The 21,415-nt window shown below is 42.0% G+C and overlaps 1 protein-coding gene across 1 annotated transcript in view; it reads right to left on the bottom strand.

Annotated features, from left to right (window-relative positions):
- LOC149457889 (uncharacterized) overlaps nucleotides 1–21,415 on the bottom strand; it is a 72,697-nt gene that overhangs the window by 17,629 nt on the left and 33,653 nt on the right. The window contains exons 5-7 of the mRNA XM_089682925.1: nucleotides 21,079–21,156; nucleotides 14,617–14,700; nucleotides 4,537–4,620 (exon numbers count right to left, since the gene is read on the bottom strand). Of these exons, the coding sequence (XP_089539051.1) occupies nucleotides 4,537–4,620; nucleotides 14,617–14,700; nucleotides 21,079–21,156 (246 nt within the window). The remainder of the gene's footprint in view (nucleotides 1–4,536; nucleotides 4,621–14,616; nucleotides 14,701–21,078; nucleotides 21,157–21,415) is intronic.

Here is a 21,415-nt window from a genome sequence, read left to right as displayed (position 1 = left end):
TCGTATGTTATACCCTCTACACACATATATATAATAAGTGTATTATGTATCATAGTGGCCCTCCTTGGTTCAATACATCATGTAGCATGTGTGTTGGGTTCAACATAAGAAGCAAAGTTTGCCAACTTTTACACATTCCACAGTGAGCTTTATCAGGAAGGTAGAGGTACACTATTATATCAACAACAATGGGTACATAAATACCAAGATTTTGTAAATACCATATACATTAGAGCAAAACCTAGACACAATGAAAGTACATAGTACTAATCAGAACCATGTGTATGATGAATGCCGCAAACTTAGGACTAAAAAAGATCCAAAAATTAAAGTTTATTTTAGGTTGTGTTTAGGTTTATATGCCTTCTTCTGGATCCACTGTGGGTTTAAGGTTCTATGTATACAGGTTTTCTATTTATTTAATTATTTATTCATGCATTCATTCATTTTGGTATCAGTTGAAGTTGAGGAAATTTCTCAATTATCCCTTCTTTAGCACATACTAAAAAAACAACAAACAGACAGTTCTAAGCCTTCTGTTAAAGCTTTATTTATTTTCTTGTATTTTGCTTTGTCTGGTTTCCCCTTTCATCCCTAATCAATATGCTAACACAATTTTTTAAGTAAAAATCTTTCTATTTTTATTATATACCTTATATTACACACACATACACACATACAATATGTGACCTTTACGGTAACATACTCTCTCTCACATTTGGGATAAGCCCTCATTTGTTTTATTATGGATTCATCCAGCCTTTTTATAAATTTTTGTTTTAATTTTACTGATCGACCTGGTTGATCTTACCCATTGATTGGCTAGCATATGGAGCTACTGATCACATAGATTGAAGTGCATCTTTAGACTACACCCAGTTTTCTTATTTAGGTTTAGCTGACATCTATACTTTTGTGTAGAATTATTATATTACAGTCCCTCAAAGCTAAAATAGCTTATATTTAATTTTCTCCTAATCTGTCTTTCACAAATGAATGAATTTTGAGTTCTCTTTAAATTAACTGGTAATTATGGATGAGCTCAATGTGAACATCTGAACATGGAATGTTTAGAACCTCAAATGTTTAGGGTTTCTGGCTGTCAATGATTGCTAAGGAAACTTGCTGCATCCTTACCAAACACTATCATCTCCCAGCCCGTTCACTTGCATGGTTGGGAATCCCAGACCACATAGGCAAATGAGCGAGGATCAGAGAGGTTATATCATTGCTTAAATATGGCTGCCTGGAAGCCTGGTTGAGGTAGGCTGCACAAAAGAGTGAAACCAGTATTAGTATGACAGCACTCAAGCCTTGAATGGCAACTCTGGAATATTTTTACATTCGCATTTACCTCTGGGACTGACCACTGTTCTACTTTTTTTGTAGTCTCCATTTCTTCATGTTGGACATATTGGTCTTTTACATCATCTCTTGTCTGCAGATAAGATAGACATTGATCACTAATCAGACTTAAATTAAAAAACATTTTGAGGTTATAAAAACAGTACAAATAGCAACAATGACATACAAAGTATATACAGTATAACCTGAGCCACCAGTCACATTTCAGTCTATTGTTGTAGGACCAGCCAAAGATGATAGCTTATTGGCTGATTTGTTATATTGCAGTTTATATATTTCTGGTGTCTGAGAAGCTGCCAGTGTGCTTTATTTGAATCTGTATGAGTTGGAAAGTTTATCAAAAACAGAGTGCATATTTCCATTACAAATATTTAGGTACAAACTATTATTATTGTATATAAGGCTGGGTACCCTTTGATGGGTTACTTAGAAGACATTGCAGAATGGCAACACTACTGTTTGGTGGTCATCTCTACATATCGTGGAGCTCTGCATTTCCCTTCCAAGTGATCATAATTATATGCTATTAGGACCTATCTCCTTTATATGCAGTCAGTGTCGCACTCCATTACATTGACAAGTCAGAGGGAAAAGAGACCTGTTACATTGGTGGTCATTGTAGTGTTCCTTTACATTGATTGCTAGTAAAGGTATTCCTCAATGGGGCAGTGCCACCCTTACATTGGTGGTCAGTGTAGGGCTCTATAATGTTGATGGCCAATGGGTCAGTGTAGCGTTTCCTTACATTGGTGGTCATTGTAGTGCTCCGTTACAATGGCAGTCAATGGGAAAAAAGCACAGTTACATAGGTGGTCAGTAGAAAGAATACCCTGTCACACTGGTGGTCAGTAAGTGGAATGGCGTCTTTGATTGGTGGTCTGTGTAGTGTCCCCTTACATTGCGGCTCAGTGATAAGAAAGCTCCTTTCTTTGTTTGTCAGTGGAAATATTTCCTCTCTGCTAATAAGTCATGGTGTCAATGGTTATGTGCACTATTTGGGAGATGAGAGGAGAAGCTCCACTTATCCTGCACCATGCGGTGTTGGTGCAGAAACTAAGCAGCTACCATCATGCACCATTGAAGTGCATCTTTAGACTACACCCAGTTTTCTTATTTAGGTTTAGCTGACATCTATACTTTTGTGTAGAATTATTATATTACAGTCCCTCAAAGCTAAAACAACTTATATTTAATTTTCTCCTAATCTGTCTTTCTCAAATGAATGAATTTTGAGTTCTCTTTAAATGAACTGGTCATTATGGATGAACTCAATGTGAACATCTGAACATGGAATGTTTAGAACCTCAAATGTTTAGGGCTTCTGGCTGTCAAGGATTGCTAAGGAAACTTGCTGCATCCTTACCAAACACTATCATCTCCCAGCCCGTTCACTTGCATGGTTGGGAATCCCAGACCACATAGGCAAATGAGCGAGGATCAGAGAGGTTATATCATTGCTTAAATATGGCTGCCTGGAAGCCTGGTTGAGGTAGGCTGCACAAAAGAGTGAAACCAGTATTAGTATGACAGCACTCAAGCCTTGAATGGCAACTCTGGAATATTTTTACATTCGCATTTACCTCTGGGACTGACCACTGTTCTACTTTTTTTGTAGTCTCCATTTCTTCATGTTGGACATATTGGTCTTTTACATCATCTCTTGTCTGCAGATAAGATAGACATTGATCACTAATCAGACTTAAATTAAAAAACATTTTGAGGTTATAAAAACAGTACAAATAGCAACAATGACATACAAAGTATATACAGTATAACCTGAGCCACCAGTCACATTTCAGTCTATTGTTGTAGGACCAGCCAAAGATGATAGCTTATTGGCTGATTTGTTATATTGCAGTTTATATATTTCTGGTGTCTGAGAAGCTGCCAGTGTGCTTTATTTGAATCTGTATGAGTTGGAAGGTTTATCAAAAACAGAGTGCATATTTCCATTACAAATATTTAGGTACAAACTATTATTATTGTATATAAGGCTGGGTACCCTTTGATGGGTTACTTAGAAGACATTGCAGAATGGCAGCACTACTGTTTGGTGGTCATCTCTACATATCATGGAGCTCTGCATTTCCCTTCCAAGTGATCATAATTATATGCTATTAGGACCTATCTCCTTTATATGCAGTCAGTGTCGCACTCCATTACATTGACAAGTCAGAGGGAAAAGAGACCTGTTACATTGGTGGTCATTGTAGTGTTCCTTTACATTGATTTCTAGTAAAGGTATTCCTCAATGGGGCAGTGCCACCCTTACATTGGTGGTCAGTGTAGGGCTCTATAATGTTGATGGCCAATGGGTCAGTGTAGCGTTTCCTTACATTGGTGGTCATTGTAGTGCTCCGTTACAATGGCAGTCAATGGGAAAAAAGCACAGTTACATAGGTGGTCAGTAGAAAGAATACCCTGTCACACTGGTGGTCAGTAAGTGGAATGGCGTCTTTGATTGGTGGTCTGTGTAGTGTCCCCTTACATTGCGGCTCAGTGATAAGAAAGCTCCTTTCTTTGTTTGTCAGTGGAAATATTTCCTCTCAGCTAATAAGTCATGGTGTCAATGGTTATGTGCACTATTTGGGAGATGAGAGGAGAAGCTCCACTTATCCTGCACCATGTGGTGTTGGTGCAGAAACTAAGCAGCTACCATCATGCACCATTGAAGTGCATCTTTAGACTACACCCAGTTTTCTTATTTAGGTTTAGCTGACATCTATACTTTTGTGTAGAATTATTATATTACAGTCCCTCAAAGCTAAAACAACTTATATTTAATTTTCTCCTAATCTGTCTTTCTCAAATGAATGAATTTTGAGTTCTCTTTAAATGAACTGGTCATTATGGATGAACTCAATGTGAACATCTGAACATGGAATGTTTAGAACCTCAAATGTTTAGGTCTTCTGGCTGTCAAGGATTGCTAAGGAAACTTGCTGCATCCTTACCAAACACTATCATCTCCCAGCCCGTTCACTTGCATGGTTGGGAATCCCAGACCACATAGGCAAATGAGCGAGGATCAGAGAGGTTATATCATTGCTTAAATATGGCTGCCTGGAAGCCTGGTTGAGGTAGGCTGCACAAAAGAGTGAAACCAGTATTAGTATGACAGCCCTCAAGGCTTGAATGGCAACTCTGGAATATTTTTACATTCGCATTTACCTCTGGGACTGACCACTGCTCTACTTTTTTTGTAGTCTCCATTTCTTCATGTTGGACATATTGGTCTTTTACATCATCTCTTGTCTGCAGATAAGATAGACATTGATCACTAATCAGGCTTCAATTAAAAAACATTTTGAGGTTATAAAAACAGTACAAATAGCAACAATGACATACAAAGTATATACAGTATAACCTGAGCCACCAGTCACATTTCAGTCTATTGTTGTAGGACCAGCCAAAGATGATAGCTTATTGGCTGATTTGTTATATTGCAGTTTATATATTTCTGGTGTCTGAGAAGCTGCCAGTGTGCTTTATTTGAATCTGTATGAGTTGGAAGGTTTATCAAAAATAGAGTGCATATTTCCATTACAAATATTTAGGTACAAACTATTATTATTGTATATAAGGCTGGGTACCCTTTGATGGGTTACTTAGAAGACATTGCAGAATGGCAGCACTGCTGTTTGGTGGTCACCTCTACATATCGTGGAGCTCTGCATTTCCCTTCCAAGTGATCATAATTATATGCTATTAGGACCTATCTCCTTTATATGCAGTCAGTGTCGTACTCCATTACATTGACAAGTCAGAGGGAAAAGAGACCTGTTACATTGGTGGTCATTGTAGTGTTCCTTTACATTGATTGCCAGTAAAGGTATTCCTCAATGGGGCAGTGCCACCCTTACATTGGTGGTCAGTGTAGGGCTCTATAATGTTGATGGCCAATGGGTCAGTGTAGTGTTTCCTTACATTGGTGGTCATTGTAGTGCTCCGTTACAATGGCAGTCAATGAGAGAAAAGCACAGTTACATAGGTGGTCAGTAGAAAGAATACCCTGTCACACTGGTGGTCAGTAAGTGGAATGGCGTCTTTGATTGGTGGTCTGTGTAGTGTCCCCTTACATTGCGACTCAGTGATAAGAAAGCTCCTTTCTTTGTTTGTCAGTGGAAATATTTCCTCTCAGCTAATAAGCCATGGTGTCAATGATTATGTGCACTATTTGGGAGATGAGAGGAGAAGCTCCACTCATCCTGCACCATGTGGTGTTGGTGCAGAAACTAGGCAGCTACCATCAGGCCAGAGATCAATTCATCTTTGTTTAAGAAACCCCTAATAACCTAGAGGTCAGAAAAGAGGATTTTTGTACGGAACAGCTGAAAGATTCCACACTTAATAGAGCCCGAGAAAACATTAAAATAATTGATGGGGAACCAGTTGAAAATGATGTAGGGTTGTCTTTTCCTGTATCAAGTAACTGTGACTTGCTGTATCAAGTGGTAAAGCGAGGGGAGGAGGTGGTAGAACAGTTAGTGGTCCCCAAACCCTTTCGCCGGATGGTACTAGATTTAGCCCATGGGCATATAATGGGGGGACACTTGGGTGTAGAGAAAACAAAGGAGAGGATAACCCAGAGATTCTTTTGGCCCTGCTTGCATGGAGATGTCAAAGCGTATTGTGAGTCATGCCCGGAATGTCAGTATTCTGCGCCCTCACCCCATTTTTGCAGTCCGCTAGTACCCCTACCCATAATTGAAGTACCGTTTGAAAGAGTGGGCATGGATCTAGTGGGTCCAGTAGTAAAGTCTGCCCGGGGCCATCAGCACATACTGGTGATACTTGACTATGCCACCTGGTATCCTGAAGCCATTCCCTTACGTAATACTTCCGCTAAATCTATCGCCAAAGAGCTTTGTCCGGGTGTTTAGTTGTGTAGGTATTCCAAAGGAGATCTTAACGGATCAGGGCACGCCATTTATGTCTAGAGTTATGAAAGAGTTATGCAAATTGTTCAAAATCTCCCATCTCCGTACCTCGGTCTACCACCCCCAAACCGATGGGCTAGTGGAGAGGTTTAACAAGACCCTTAAGAATATGTTAAAAAAGGTGGTGGACAAGGATGGGAGAAATTGGGATTTCTTGCTACCATACCTTATGTTTGCTATACGAGAAGTACCTCAGGCATCTACGGGGTATTCACCTTTTGAACTTCTGTATGGTAGACATCCCAGGGGGTTGCTAGATGTCGCAAAAGAAACCTGGGAGACAGAGTCCACGCCCTATAAAAGTATCATCGAGCATATTTCACAAAGGCAGGATAGAATCGCAGCTGTTATGCCGCTTGTACGGGAACACATGGAGCAAGCCCAGGAGGTCCAGAAAAGGGTTTACAACCGGGGTGCCAGGATCCGTACCTTCAACCCTGGGGATAGAGTGCTGGTGCTAGTCCCCACCGTGGAAAGTAAATTCCTCGCAAAGTGGCAAGGTCCCTTTGAAATTAGGGAGAAAGTGGGGGAAGTAAATTATAAAGTTTACCAGCCAGGGAAAAGGAAACCCGAGCAACTCTATCATGTTAATCTCTTAAAACCTTGGAAAGACAGGGAAAGTTTGTTGGCAGTACCAAGCCCCCAAAAGGGCGTGGTCCCCGTGGCCCCTCAGGTACCTATAACTGAAACCTTGTCAGTAGTCCAACAGAATGATGTTAAGGAGTTCGTGAGAAAGAATGGAGATTTCTTCTCTCACCTACCTGGACTGACCACGGTCATACAGCATGACATAGTTACCCAGTCGGGGGTCCGTGTCAATGTAAAGCCCTATAGAATACCCGAGGCCAGGCAGGAAGCGGTGGCAAAGGAAATAAAGGACATGTTAGAGTTGGGAGTGATCGAGGAATCTCACAGTGAGTGGTCAAGTCCCATAGTGTTGGTCCCAAAACCAGATGGAACCATTCGTTTATGTAATGATTTCAGGAAAATGAACAGTGTGTTTAAATTCGATGCGTACCCGGTGCCTCGGGTGGATGAGCTCATTGACAGGTTGGGAACGGCTCGGTACATAACCACCTTAGATTTGACGAAAGGCTATTGGCAGATTCCTTTAACGGAATCTGCAAAAGAAAAGATGGCATTCTCTACCCCCAAGGGGTCCTTTCAGTATAAGCGGATGCCGTTTGGTTTGCATGGGGCTCCTGCATCATTCCAAAGAATGATGGACAAAACGCTAAGACCACATCGCCAATACTCAGCTGCCTATTTGAACGATGTCATCATCCACAGTCCAGACTGGGAGTCTCATTTGTCCTGCTTGCAATCGGTAGTAGATTCGCTTAGGAAAGCAGGTCTTACCGCCAACCGCAAAAAGTGTGCCATAGGCTTGGAGGAGGCCAAATATCTTGGCTACATCATTGGTCGAGGTCTCATTAGGCCTCAGATAAATAAAATTGAGGCAATTCAAAAGTGGCCCCAACCTGTAAATAAGAAACAAGTCCGGGCCTTTCTTGGGATCACAGGATACTACAGGCGGTTTATTCCAAATTTTGCCACCATTGCCGCCCCACTGACAGATCTGACAAAAGGTAGGGGGTCGGTCATGGTTAAGTGGAATCCTGAGGCAGAGACCGCATTTCAAAGGTTGAAACAAGCTCTCTGTGCCCAACCTGTGCTGGTGACCCCAGATTTCACAACAGACTTTGTGGTACAGTCTGATGCCTCTGATGTGGGACTTGGTGCTGTACTGTCCCAAATCAGAGAAGGAGAGGAGCACCCCGTGGTCTTCCTGAGTAGGAAGCTTAACAAACATGAGAGAAATTATGCAATTGTTGAGAAGGAATGTTTGGCCATCAAATGGGCCTTGGAGGCCCTGAAATATTATCTGTTGGGAAGACAGTTCAAATTGGTTACTGATCATGCCCCGCTCAAGTGGATGTGTGATAATAAGGAGAAAAACAGTCGAGTGACAAGGTGGTTTCTCACGCTACAAGCGTTCAAATTCACAGTGGAACACAGAGCGGGGAAACTTCAGGAGAATGTAGATGCCCTTTCCCGGGTCCATTGCTTGGTTGGGACAGTTGCTCAGCCGCAGGGGCTTGAGCAGAGGGGGGGATATGTGACAGTATGAACGGCAAGGTGATAGATGGACGCTATGTGTCACCTAGCATGCGGTCATACTTTGAGGTTTAAGGTGGAGTCCACTCCGGGTTTTCGGGGCCGCAATAGCAGAGGTGGTTCCGGATCGGATTTTGTGCTCTACTGATAACCACCACGGGTGGTATAAATAAGACAGGGCTAGAGCAAGGAGTGGCTCGTGGCCTGGGACTCAGAGAGCTATTCTGAGAGAGCTGTGTGTGCACTATACCTACAAGAAAAGGTTTGCGTTTGTTTTGTTTTTGGGTGACAGGGAGAAGCCCTTCACCTCTGACAGAGGAAAAGTTTCATGTTTAGTTAGTGCCTGGATGGCAAGGGTTTATTTTGCTGTTTTGCTTGTTTGGACATTTTTGCAAACCTGTAAATAAAGCTGACAACCAGTCAGATTTTAAGAAAGCCTGCTGTGCGGTCTACCCTTTTTCCCAGGGAAGGTGATCCCCCACCTGAGCTAACCCCAATATATATATATATATATATATATATATATATATATATATATATATAAGATGAATATGTGATCATATGCCAATGGAAAGTCCTTATAATGTGATAGTCCGTGTTTAAACAAAGTGAAAAGGTGGAAATGTAAAATTAAAAAAATTTAAATTAACAACCAGTCCACATTCAAGATGCAACCCTACTATTGATTAGTACACTCCAAACATGACAGTAACACCCGTTGTGCCAAACATAAAACATGCTCCACCTTAAATGTGAATTGGCCGCTCACCTCAAGGATGAGACCTATATATATATATATATATATATACAGTTGCAAGAAAAAGTATGTGAACCCCTTGGGATTACATGAAGTTTTGCATGAATTGGGCAGAAAATGTGCTCTGAACGTCATCTAAGTCACTACAATAGAAGAACACAGTCTGCTGAACATAATACTACACAAACATTAGATGTTGCCATGGTTTAATTGCACATAACATGTAAACATTCACAGTGCAGGGAGGAAAAAGTATGTGAACCTTTGGACTTAATAACTGGTTGACCCTCCTTTGGCAGCAATAACCTCAACCAAACGTTTCCTGTAGTTGCAGATCAGACCTGCACAATGATCTGGAGTCATTTTGGACCACTCCTCTTCACAAAACTGTTTCAGTGTAGCAATATTCTTGGGATGTCTGGTGTGAATCACTCTCTTAAGGTCATGCCACAGCATTTCAATCGGGTTGAGGTCAGGACTCTGACTGGGCCACTCCAGAAGGCGTATTCTGTGCTGTTGCAGCCATTGTTTTGTTGAGTTACTTGTATGCTTTGGGTCATTGTCCTGTTGCATCACCCATCCTCTGTGGAGCTTCAGTTGGCAGACAGATGGTCGTACGTTTTCCTGCAAAATGTCTTGATAAACTCTGGAATTCATTTTCCCATCAATGACAACAATCCGTCCAGGCCCTGAGGCAGCAAAGCAGCCCCAAACCATGATGCTCCCTCCGCCATGTTTTACAGTGGGGATGAGGTTTTGATGTTGGTGTGCTGTGCCTTTTTTTCTCCACACATAGTGTTGTGTGTTCTTCCCAAACAACTCAATCTTGGTTTCATCTGTCCACAGTATATTTTGCCAGTAGTGCTGGCAAAGTCACAACAATAGAAGAACACAGTCTGTTGAACATAATACTACACAAACGTTAGATGTTGCCATGGTTTAATTGCACATAACATGTAAACATTCACAGTGCAGGGAGGAAAAAGTATGTGAGGCCCTAGCTTAATGACTTCTCCCAGAGCTAATTGGAGCCAGGAGTGAGCCAACCTTGACTCCAATCAGTGTGATGATATTGGATGTGTTGCTGACAGCTGTCCTGCCCTTAAAAAACACACACTTGTTTTGGGTTTACTGGTTTCAAGAAGCACTGATGTGAACCATGCCTCGCAGAAAAGAGCTCTCAGAAGACCTACGATCAAGAATTGTTCACTTGCATGAAGCTGGAAAGGGTTACAAAAGTAACTCCAAAAGCCTTGATGTTCATGTGTCCATGGTAAGACAGACTGTCTACAAATGGAGAAAGTTTAGCACTGTTGCTATACTGTGGACAGATGAAACCAAGATTGAGTTGTTTGGGAAGAACACACAACACTATGTGTGGAGAAAAAAAGGCACAGCACACCAACATCAAAACCTCATCCCCACTGTAAAACATGGCGGAGGGAGCATCATGGTTTGGGGCTGCTTTGCTGCCTCAGGGCCTGGACGGATTGTTGTCATTGATGAAAAAAATGAATTCCAGAGTTTATCAAGACATTTTGCAGGAAAACGTACGACCATCTGTCCGCCAACTGAAGCTCCGCAGAGGATGGGTGATGCAACAGGACAATGACCCAAAGCATGCAAGTAATTCAACAAAACAATGGCTGCAACAGTACAGAATACGCCTTCTGGAGTGGCCCAGTCAGAGTCCTGACCTCAACCCGATTGAAATGCTGTGGCATGACCTTAACCTCCCTGGCGGTATTCCCGAGTGTAGCTCGGGGTAACATTTCAGTACCAAAAGCGGTAACCCCGAGCTACACTCGGGAATACCATGCGGCACTGCTCCGGCATGTGTTCTTCACTTACCTTACCCTGCGCTCCCACGATGTGTCCCCTGCAGCGTCCCCGGCCATCTCCTCCGGCCGATGCCGGCATCCGGCTTCTGTGTCCTGTCCCTGTGACGTCGGGACGTACGGGCGCCGCCGCCGCTGCCGGCGGCGGGAAATTTAAAAATTTTAAAAAATGTCATTTTTTTTTTTTTTACATTTTACATAGTAAAACATTGCTGTCTCAACCAATTTCACATACATTTTGTCCCGAGTGCTTTGTCCGGCGCCCTGCCTGCATTTTGTCTGTTCTTTCTGCCTGGAAACTGAGAAACGTCCATGGCGTCCAAAAAGTGTCCCTTTAGGTCAAAAGCGGTTTTAGACCGGCTAGAGAACAGCGATAGTAAATCAGAACCACTTGCAGAATTGAGTGATAATGATTCGTGGGGGAAATTCGTCATCAGACACTGAAAACGATTTTGCGACTGAGCTCAGCGATGTGCGAACTTGGCGCTATATTTCAAATTTCAGTGTTTTTGGTTTGATTATATTATTGAATTAAATTTTTTATTATTTTTATATTATTTTTATGATTATTTATTAAATTATAATTTATGATTTTGTGTTTCAAATTTTATCCTCCCCGGGATGTTTACTAGACTCTTGTTCGGACAGATTTCAGTGAGTTATTCCTAAATATTACAGGCTTACAATTAAAAAAATACATATTTCCATGCAAAAAAATGGTACCGCTTTCAGCACCAAAAATCTGAAATAATCATACCGCCAGGGAGGTTAAGAGAGCGATTCACACCAGACATCCCAAGAATATTGCTACACTGAAACAGTTTTGTGAAGAGGAGTGGTCAAAAATTACTCCAGATCATTGTGCAGGTCTGATCTGCAACTACAGGAAACGTTTGGTTGAGGTTATTGCTGCCAAAGGAGGGTCAACAAGTTATTAAGTCCAAAGGTTCACATACTTTTTCCTCCCTGCACTGTGAATGTTTACATGTTATGTGCAATTAAACCATGGCAACATCTAATGTTTGTGTAGTATTATGTTCAGCAGACTGTGTTCTTCTATTGTTGTGACTTAGATGACGTTCAGAGCACATTTTATGCCCAATTCATGCACAACTCCACGTAATCCCAAGGGGTTCACATACTTTTTCTTGCAACTGTAAATAAAAAGCAATGCACTCACATATGCACAATAAGGTATGCCCCAAACTGAATTCCAATACGGTACAACTTTCTTCCTACTTCCGGTTTCGGACGTAACCGAAGCTCCATTCTCCAACGCATTGTTTCACAATGCACATGACTTCCTCTGGGTTGAAGTCCAGCAAGCATTAGTGGCTTGTATGGAACACGGAAGTAATTACATTGCCATGATGACAGAAATCATTGTGAAATTGATTCACCATTGACAATAAGAACCATTAGATGGCTGTACACTTAAAAGGAACCATTATATAGAGTTTCAAACAATAAAAATATATATGAAAATAATCGGAATGCTATAAAATAAAATATTCTGAAACAATTTATCCTACTTGAAATCCATAATTAAATATAGGATGATATATACATAAATGATATTAAGAGTTAAATGAAATAAACATAAAAGCATTAAATGAAAACATATTATGATATAATTCAATAAATAGATGTGTATAAATGAATGAACAAATAAAATTTAAATAAAGATAAAAATAGACAATATGTTAATAAGATTATCCTATCACTAGTCACTGATGGGAGGTGCCAGGTAGATAATTTAATAGTTAGAGAAAAGCTGGAAAGTGGAAAGCAGTTAATATCAAATTCTATATTCATACCTGAGGGGGCCATAGTACAGAGTTCAAGAATCCATTTTGACCCGCTCTGACTTAGAGCTCTCACTTTATTACTACTTCTCCAATGTTTTTTGTAGCTCTCTATCCCCCAGAATGTTAAACCGGTCCCCCAGCTATGTTATGCTATTTATTTTATTGTAATGTTACTCATTTTTTACAATTGATGGTTTAATTCTTATAGTGACAGTTAATTTGCAACACTGGATCATGGTATCAAATGGCACAGACAGCACTACACCATTGTTTTTAGGTTTGGGATTTTGCATAAATACTCTGAAACTTGGAACAATCTTGTCTTGTCTTAGGAGGAAGAGATTGCAGCCTAGGGGGACTGTTTGCCCTCTGGGAAAGCCTGCCATGCGTCTACTGTTTATCAAGGTCCCAGCTTTGTTAGCTGGGGGGCCTAGTCTACTGAAAATTGCTGGAGCTGACTGAGGGACTTTTTATCTAGTCTGGTATCATGGAATAGTGTCTGGAAGATATTGGAAGGAGGCAACCAATTTTCCAAGGGCATGAGTGTGTATAGGCTAGTGTGAGAGATACCTGAGACTGTCCCTGAGACTGTATCCTGTGGCCATCATTCTTGTGCTAGAGCCAGTTTTGTTCAAAAGGGGCATTGAGTCTGATGTCCGGAAAAGTTCAGTCCATAAGCTGCTTGTGAAATGACTCAGCTCAGACCTTTAAGAGAAAGTCTAAAACTCACACCACTATTTGCTGCAAACAAGGATTTATGCTCACATTACTGCTGCTGCTAAATTTCTTGCAATAGAATAAGTTCTACGTAAAGGGAATTCACTACCAAAGTGTTCCTGAAAAGGTTGGTCCAATATTTGCTGCACTCACATTTGCAGTCAGTGGGAAAACAGCCACATTACACTGGTGGCTAGTTTATTGCTCACCTTCATTGGTGGATTGGTGGTCAGTGTAGTGTTCCTTTTCATTGATTGCCAGTGGAGAAATACCCACGTACATTGCTGGTCAGTAAGACAGTGCCCCCTTACATGTGTGGTAAGTGTATTGCCCCCTTACATGTGTGGTAAGTGTATTGCCCCCTTACATTGATGGTAACTGTAGTGCTCTCCTACATTGATGATCACTGTAATGTTCCCTTACATTAGCGGTCAGTGTAGTGTTCCCTTATGTTGATGGCTAATGGGTCAATGTAGTACTTCCTTACATTGGTGGCCAGTGTAGTCCTCTCTTACATTGGTGATCCCTGTAATATTACCTTACATTGGCGGTCAGTGTAGTGTTCCCTTATGTTGATGGCTAATGGGTCATTGTAGTACTTCCTTGCATTGGGGGTCATTGTAGTGCTCCATTACATTGGCAGTCAGCAGGAGAAGAGCACAGTTACATTGGTGGTCAGTAAAAAGAATTCCCTGTCACATTGGAGGCCAGTAAATAGAATTTGCCTTTGATTTGTGATTAGTGTGGTTTACATTGAGGCTCAGTAGAAATAAAGTGGCAAGAATTCCTCTCTCAACTTATAAATAATGGTGTCAATGGTTACATACAGTATCTGGAAGACGAGAAGAGAAGCTCCACTCATTGTGCACCATGTGGTGTTGGTACAGGAACTAAGCAGCTACTGTCAGGCAAGAGATCAATTACTGTTTAAGAAACCCCTATAACCCTTGGAGGAGTCCTGGAGTTTCAACAGAAGCCTGACCATTGGTGAAACCTGGCTAGATAGTGAAAGAAGAATCTTTTTGACAGCCTTAAAGCCTTGAATTCTGCAATATTTTTACCATCAAATTTACCTCTGTGACTGACCCCAGCTCTTCGATATTTGCAGCGTCTTTTTCTTCATCTTTAACATATTCGTATCTTTCTCCATCTCTTGTCTGCAGATAACACTGACACTGATCACCAAGTAGGCATAAATTAAAGTACATTTTAAGGTTTATTCAACAGAAAAACAATACAAAGAGCAACAATGGCATGCAAAGTACGTCAAATTAAAGGCACCAGTCAGATTTCAGTTTATTGGTGCAAGATCAGAGAAAGATGATGACCTATTAGCTAATCGATTTATTTAAGTTTTGACACTTCTGGTGGCTGAGAAAGAAGTTGGTGTGGTTATATTGAATCTGTATGGAATGGCAGATTAAAAACACAGAGCTTATTTCTATTACTAATATTTAGTTATAAAATTAGTGTATTTTAGACTGGTTACCCCATTAGAGGATAATTAAAAAATACACTGCAGAGTGGCAGCGATGGCTGTTTAGTGGCCACTACTACAGAACCTGGAGCTCTGCAGTTCCTTTCAAAGTGATCATAAATATAAGCTACTAAGTCTGAGCTTCTTTACCCTGGTGGTCAGTGTAGTGTTCCTTTACACTGGTGGGCAGCTTAGTGCTCCCATACATTGGTTATCATTGACAGTCAGTATTAAAACAGCCCCATTCATTTGGTGGCTAGTGTAGTTCTCTTTTACATTGGTGATCATTGTATTGCCTTTTACATTGAAGATAATGGGAAAACAACCCTGTTACATTGATAGTCGGTATAGTGTTCCTGTCAGAGATCCTGCTGCCGTGCAGCCATGCGACGGCGACGGATCCCCTCGGGAGGAGCATGCAAGTGCGCGCATGCGCGGTAGCGTACACATCACCGCAAGGCGGGCTATTTAAATCTGCAATACAGTGTAATCAATGCCTTCTGGTCTATAACATCCCTGCACTCCATAACTTGATTCTGTTGCCTGTATCCTTATCTGACCTGACTAAAAATAACTCCGCCAGCACCAACCCCGGCTATCCCTGACTATCCGCTTGCCTGCTCCCTTGTACTTGATTTGCTTGTTTGATCCTGACCCGGCTCGTCTGACTCTGCTGCACCTACTTACCTGTATCTGCACCTGGCTTGTATCCTGATTGCTGCCATACTTACCTGCTGCTGTACCCATGGTCCTGCACCTGGCCTGCATCCTGGTCACTGCTATACCTGCCTGCTGCCACACCCACGCTCCTGTGTCCAGTCCCAGTCTGCATCCTGATTGCCGCCATACCTGCCTGCTGCTGCACCTACGTTCCTGCATCCGCACCGGGCCTGCATCCGGATCTCCTGGGTTTTCACCTACCTGCCGCCAGCTCCTGGCACTCGTGCCACTCCTGGCTCTGCGCCCTCTGTTCAGGGGCTCCGAGCGGGAGTCGTAAAAGGACGCCTCCTCTCCACGTCAGGCTCCCCAACCAGGTACGTGACAGTTCCCCTGCTTTTATGGTTCATGTAGTGCTTATTTACATTGGTTGTCAGTGTTATGCTCTCTTACATTAATGGTCACCATAATGTCCCTTTGCATTGGTGGCCAGTGTAATGTTCCCTTACATTGGTGATCAGTGTTGTGCTCCATCACATTGGTGGTCAGAGTAGTGCCCCTTTTCATTGGTGGCCATTGTAGCGCTCCATTACATCAGCAGTCAGTGAGAAAAGAGCCCCGTTACATTGGTGGTCAGTAGAAAGAACATCCTGTCGCACTGGTCATCAGTAGAGAGAATGCACCTTTACTTGGCGATCAGTGTAGTGTCCCTATAAACTGAGTCTCAGTGAAAAGAAAGCTCTCTCCTTGGTTGGTCAGTGGAGAAAAGTCCTCTTTCAGATTAAAGTTATGATGTCAGTGGTCATGTACTGTATCTGAGAGATGGAAGAAAATGAACCACTCATCCTGCACCATGTGGTATTGGTGCAGGAACTAAGCAGTTACTGTCAGGCAAGAGATCAATTCACCACTGTTTAAGAAACCACTAAATCCCCCGGGAGGAACCCTGGGGTTCCACAGATGATTGGTTGAAAAAACTAGATTTTAGCTTACCTTTAAAATCCAGCTCTTAGTGTTTATCGCTGGATACAGAGCTACCATATTTGTGCTTACTTATGCACCATCTACAGGTGACTGGACACTGGCAAAAAGTCAGGAAGTTTTCCTCCCATACAAGAAGTACCTCACTTTTATAGCAAGCCATACATCTCAACATAGAGGAAAGACCTCTGTGTTCTGCGATGTACTCTAAGAAATTGAATTTACAGGAAAGTAAAAAATCAAGTTTTCATTACCATACATCATGAAACACAGAGATGCTGTATTATTCCTTACTCATAGGGATGTCCTAAAGCAGCGCAGATGGGGGAACAGAAACAGAGGCCACCAATAGGCCAAAAAGAACCTGCACAGCAGTTTGCAAAACACTGTAATCAAAGTGAGAGTCCTCAGTGGCTCTAACAGTGGCTCTAACATCTACTTGGTAAAATCTTGTAAAAGTGTAAACCAAGACCAGGTTGCAGCCTGGCAGACCAAAATCACTGAAGTCTGATGATGAATAGCCCAGAAGGCACCTTTACTGCTGTTAGAATGGACTGTCACCGGAAAAGGTGGAGCTCTGTCTTTCAAGCTAAAGGCTTAAGAAATAAGCTGAAGAATCCAAAGTGAAATAGCAGAGTTGGTAGGCGCATGATCCTTCTTTGGCCCTTTAGGAAAGACAAAAAGGGAGTCTCACTGCTAGGCCGCAGCAGTCGGCTTCAGATACATCCTAACAGCCCAAACAAGATCTGAAGTGTGGGAGGGCCTTGTCTCCTGGCAACTGAGGCCTGGGGAAAATAAAGAAACAATATCCTTGTTGTGACAAAAGACTGAAACAGCCTTAGGCAAAAACTACAGCTGAGATCAAATTATCACCTTGTCATGGTGAAGTACCAGAAATGGTTCCCTTCAAGAAAGAGTCGCCGGCTCTGATACCATTTGTGCTGAAGTAATGGCAACCAGGAACACAACCTTCCATATCAAAAAGTCTAAAGAAAGGTCCCTAATTGGCTCAACTGACAGTTTCTGAAACACCAACACCACCATGTTTATGATGTTGGAGTTCTATGTTCTCCTGAGCCAAGCTGGTGCAATCAAAATCACTGGTGTTCTGCAAAGCAGATGCAGAAGAAGCTGTAATAGAGGTAAGGAATAAACCGGGGAGAACCGGTTCTACAATGTCTCGTTTGAGGATTCCTGATGACTTCTCTTGTGGAGACCAAGTCCCCTGCATCAAAAATTGATCCAGAATTCCTTCCCAACCTGTTAAATTGGCTGGAAAAATGTTAGGGTGCTGTGTAGGGTGCTGGGAAACATGACCATTGGAAAGTTCAATGACCCCCTGTGACATTTCGCTGTAGAGGCTTGGAATGGAACAGAACAAAAGGAACTGCTTTGAATCAGGCATCCATCTTCCCAAAATTCTCATGCAAAACTGAAGGATATCTCAGGGTACTGCAGGAAGCCACCTGACATCTTAATGCCAGGCATTTTTCCAGAGGAAGAAACACCTTTGCCTGGACAGTATCCAGGATCAGACCCAGATTTTTCAATCACCGAATTGGAATCAAAACCGATTTCTAAGATTAAATATAACAAAAACTAGTGAGCGCTTGGAAAAAATAGCTGCTGACACTTAAATCTGTTACACCTTCAGCCTTGTGGAGTTCAAGCTCCTGGATAAATGCATCATACCCCATTTTAGGCTCTGGCAGAAACCAATAGCTGCTACTGCCGGCTGTAGAGCAAAGTTTCCAGATATTTATAGGCAGCATTCTTAAAGACCAGGATGTCATCCACCAAGCAAGTAAGGCTCAAACAAGAGATTACCACATTCACTGAGGGCATACTGTACTTCTTAGTGAACTCCTCCTCCATAGAATTTAACTAAGCAAATCTCTTTGGAGATTGGGCACAATTTGTATGCAGAAGCTCTTTGAGATGAGAGTCTAAAAAGAATGACTGGGAAACTTGTGTTGGCTGCCATGATCCCAGGGGTGGGACCTTCAGAGATACAGACTCAGGAAATGAAAAATTTCAAATCAGAATGGATTATTTTGAACTGCAAATTCACTAAGGTTTTCTGAGTCTGAATTAACCCCTGACCCTAGGGTTCCTTGGGTGCAGATTCTTCAGCAAAGGAATCTTCTGCCTTTCCATCCTCAGACCTCTTCCTCATTATCCAGCAATTCCTCTAACCACAGAGATGGAAGGGGAGGATTGCTTTCAACTATTTCAACCCACAGTGGTGAGCATCATGGAGATCTTACATTGTACCCCTGTAAAAATGGATGACAGATCCTCCTTAGTTACATAAGCCAGTGCCCCAGATGTAATAAAAAAACTGAGAAGGTAAAGAGTGTAGAACTACCTAAAACCACTGGACCCTCAGGCGAAACAGCAGCGAGAAGTTTCAATTAGAGTCTTCCTGACATGATGGAAGAACTTGTGACCATTCCCCCCTGAGTTACAACCTCTCTAACTGCTCCATTTGAAAGACATGTGGCCTGCTGATTTTATCAATAATATCAATAATAGGACTTCTGCAAAGTAGCACTCCTGTATCAGCTGAGAGGATACTGTGTAAAACACAAACACAAACTAATCCAGCTGCCAGTGCTCCTCCTATAGGTGTGCTTAGTAATTTATAACACAAAGGCTGAAGAGCCTGCCCTGTATTGCTCCCAAATGCTTCCCCTAGAGCCCCTGAATTGTTGCTGCCTCTGCTCTTTAGCACATGCACATCCATCTTATGCCCATTTCAGCCCTAAATGGCTGTGTTCACTAGTCTCCGCCTCCTGATGTCATTGCATCACCTGCATGCACACAGGGCATGTGTGTCACTCCATTATGGTCCATTGGGAGCCCCCACTATGTGCCAGAGAACTCTAAAAAAGACAAGCTGGAGTATACATTCCCACTCTGCTCATGCCTCATGAGGGGCAAAGAACACTTTGTATAGGCAGCTGCACTACACTTGCTCAGGATGAAATTCATCGACAGGTACCAGAAGGCAACCAAGGCACTCACCATTCCTTCCGCAAGACCTGCACCATTAAAGTTAAAGGCCCAATCTTCACCCCTCACAGTGGGTAATGTCTCACCAGATCTTCAGGGACTCAAACCCACCTATCTGGAGGGCCCTGTATAGCACCCTGCAAGAAACATCTTGCCAGTTACTGCAGGCGAAGCCCCTAAGTTTCATGCTCTTTAACAAATGCAGATTCTGGGTACCATTCTTCTGAACAATTTTGCTGTATGAATGATCTGAATAACATCAATCCCCTGATCCCTGCTGGAACCATTGAGAATCAGGTAGCATTGTGCAGAGGGCTGCATAATAGTGACCATCACTTCAGACACTGGTGAAAAACTAAATGACTTCATGTAAGGGAGAGGTATATAGGGGAAGACTTCCTGTCTTTTTGCCAATGTCCAATCGCTTCTAAGTAACCCTATGAGTAAGGAATAATATGGTGGCACTGTGTCCTGTACAATATGTATTTATTGTACAATATGTATGATAAAGAAAGTTTGCACAAGATAGTGAGACCAGTGTAGCCATGTGCTTGGCCAAGAATGAGAGAGAGAGACACACTGGCTGCAGCTGCTCTCTTTAGCTGCTACCCTCTGGCAGTGAACTGATTAACAGCAATTTTGCAAAAGGAGGGAGCTGCTGAGCAGGACATGGCTTTCTCTTGCCATGAAGGAGACCAGAGAGTGCACATCACTGCTGTATATTAGAGGCCTGAGCAGGATCAGGAGCTGACAGAGTCACCTGGATGCAGAGCAGAGAGTAGACTAATCGCTGTGTGTTATTGGATGGTGAGCTGCAATATCACTGGGACTGGTGAGCTGCTGCTGTAGGAATTTACTATTTGCTACTAGGGAGACAAAGCCCTCTGACTATACAGCCATCTACTAGTCATCAACTAGTTGTAGTACTATTATTTACGTTGCAGTTAAGACTTATATGCAGTGTTTTTTCCTGACATTGCAGATTCATGAGTTAATTCCAGTCTAGTGGTACAGTACTCTATTCTGTTACCTTAGCATAGTGGTTATACTGTCTAGCAGACTATGTCTGAACATACCTTCTGTGTACTCATTTATGCTAAAACCACTATTTCTTCTAACCCTTACCAATGCATTGAGTTAATTTACCACTAAACAGTTGTGTGTTTATTTCCTGGTACTATTTCACAGCCACGTTAAAGGTATCTATGCTTGTGTTCTTATCAGTTCTTACAGTAACATTCATTCAACCAGGTGTGTCAGATGGGCTGAGGTTATTCATTGAGTCGCGGTAAAGAACAGAGGACCCAAATTGCAAATCCTTCAGAGGTAGCACAACACCAGGATCAGTATGACAGCCTTCAAGCCTTCAATGGCAATTTTGTATTTTTTTTACCCTCATATTTACCTCTGTTACTGTGCCTGACTCTGCCTTATTTGCAATCTCAATTTCTCCACGTTGAACATATTTTTCTCCATCTTTTGTCTGTAGAAGACAAACACTGATCACTAATCAGGCATACATTAAAAACCAATTTAAGGTTGATTAAAACAAAAAAGTACAAAGCACACAATGATATGAAAAACACAAAATCAGAGCTTCCATTCACCAGATTATTGGTGTAAAACCAGTCAAAAAATTATTGCTTATTGTCTGATTGATTTACTGCAGTTTTTATATTTCTAGGGGCTGAGAAAGCAGCCATTGTGCTTAATTTGAATCTGTACGGGGTGACTGTGGGAGA

This window comes from Staurois parvus, unplaced genomic scaffold (assembly GCF_062004578.1).
Source record: "Staurois parvus isolate SC_StPar_1 unplaced genomic scaffold, SC_StPar_1.0 ptg000299l, whole genome shotgun sequence".
NCBI lineage: Eukaryota > Metazoa > Chordata > Amphibia > Anura > Ranidae > Staurois > Staurois parvus.
Note: the sequence above shows the minus strand (reverse complement) of the source record. Positions and strands in the feature narration are given on the sequence as shown.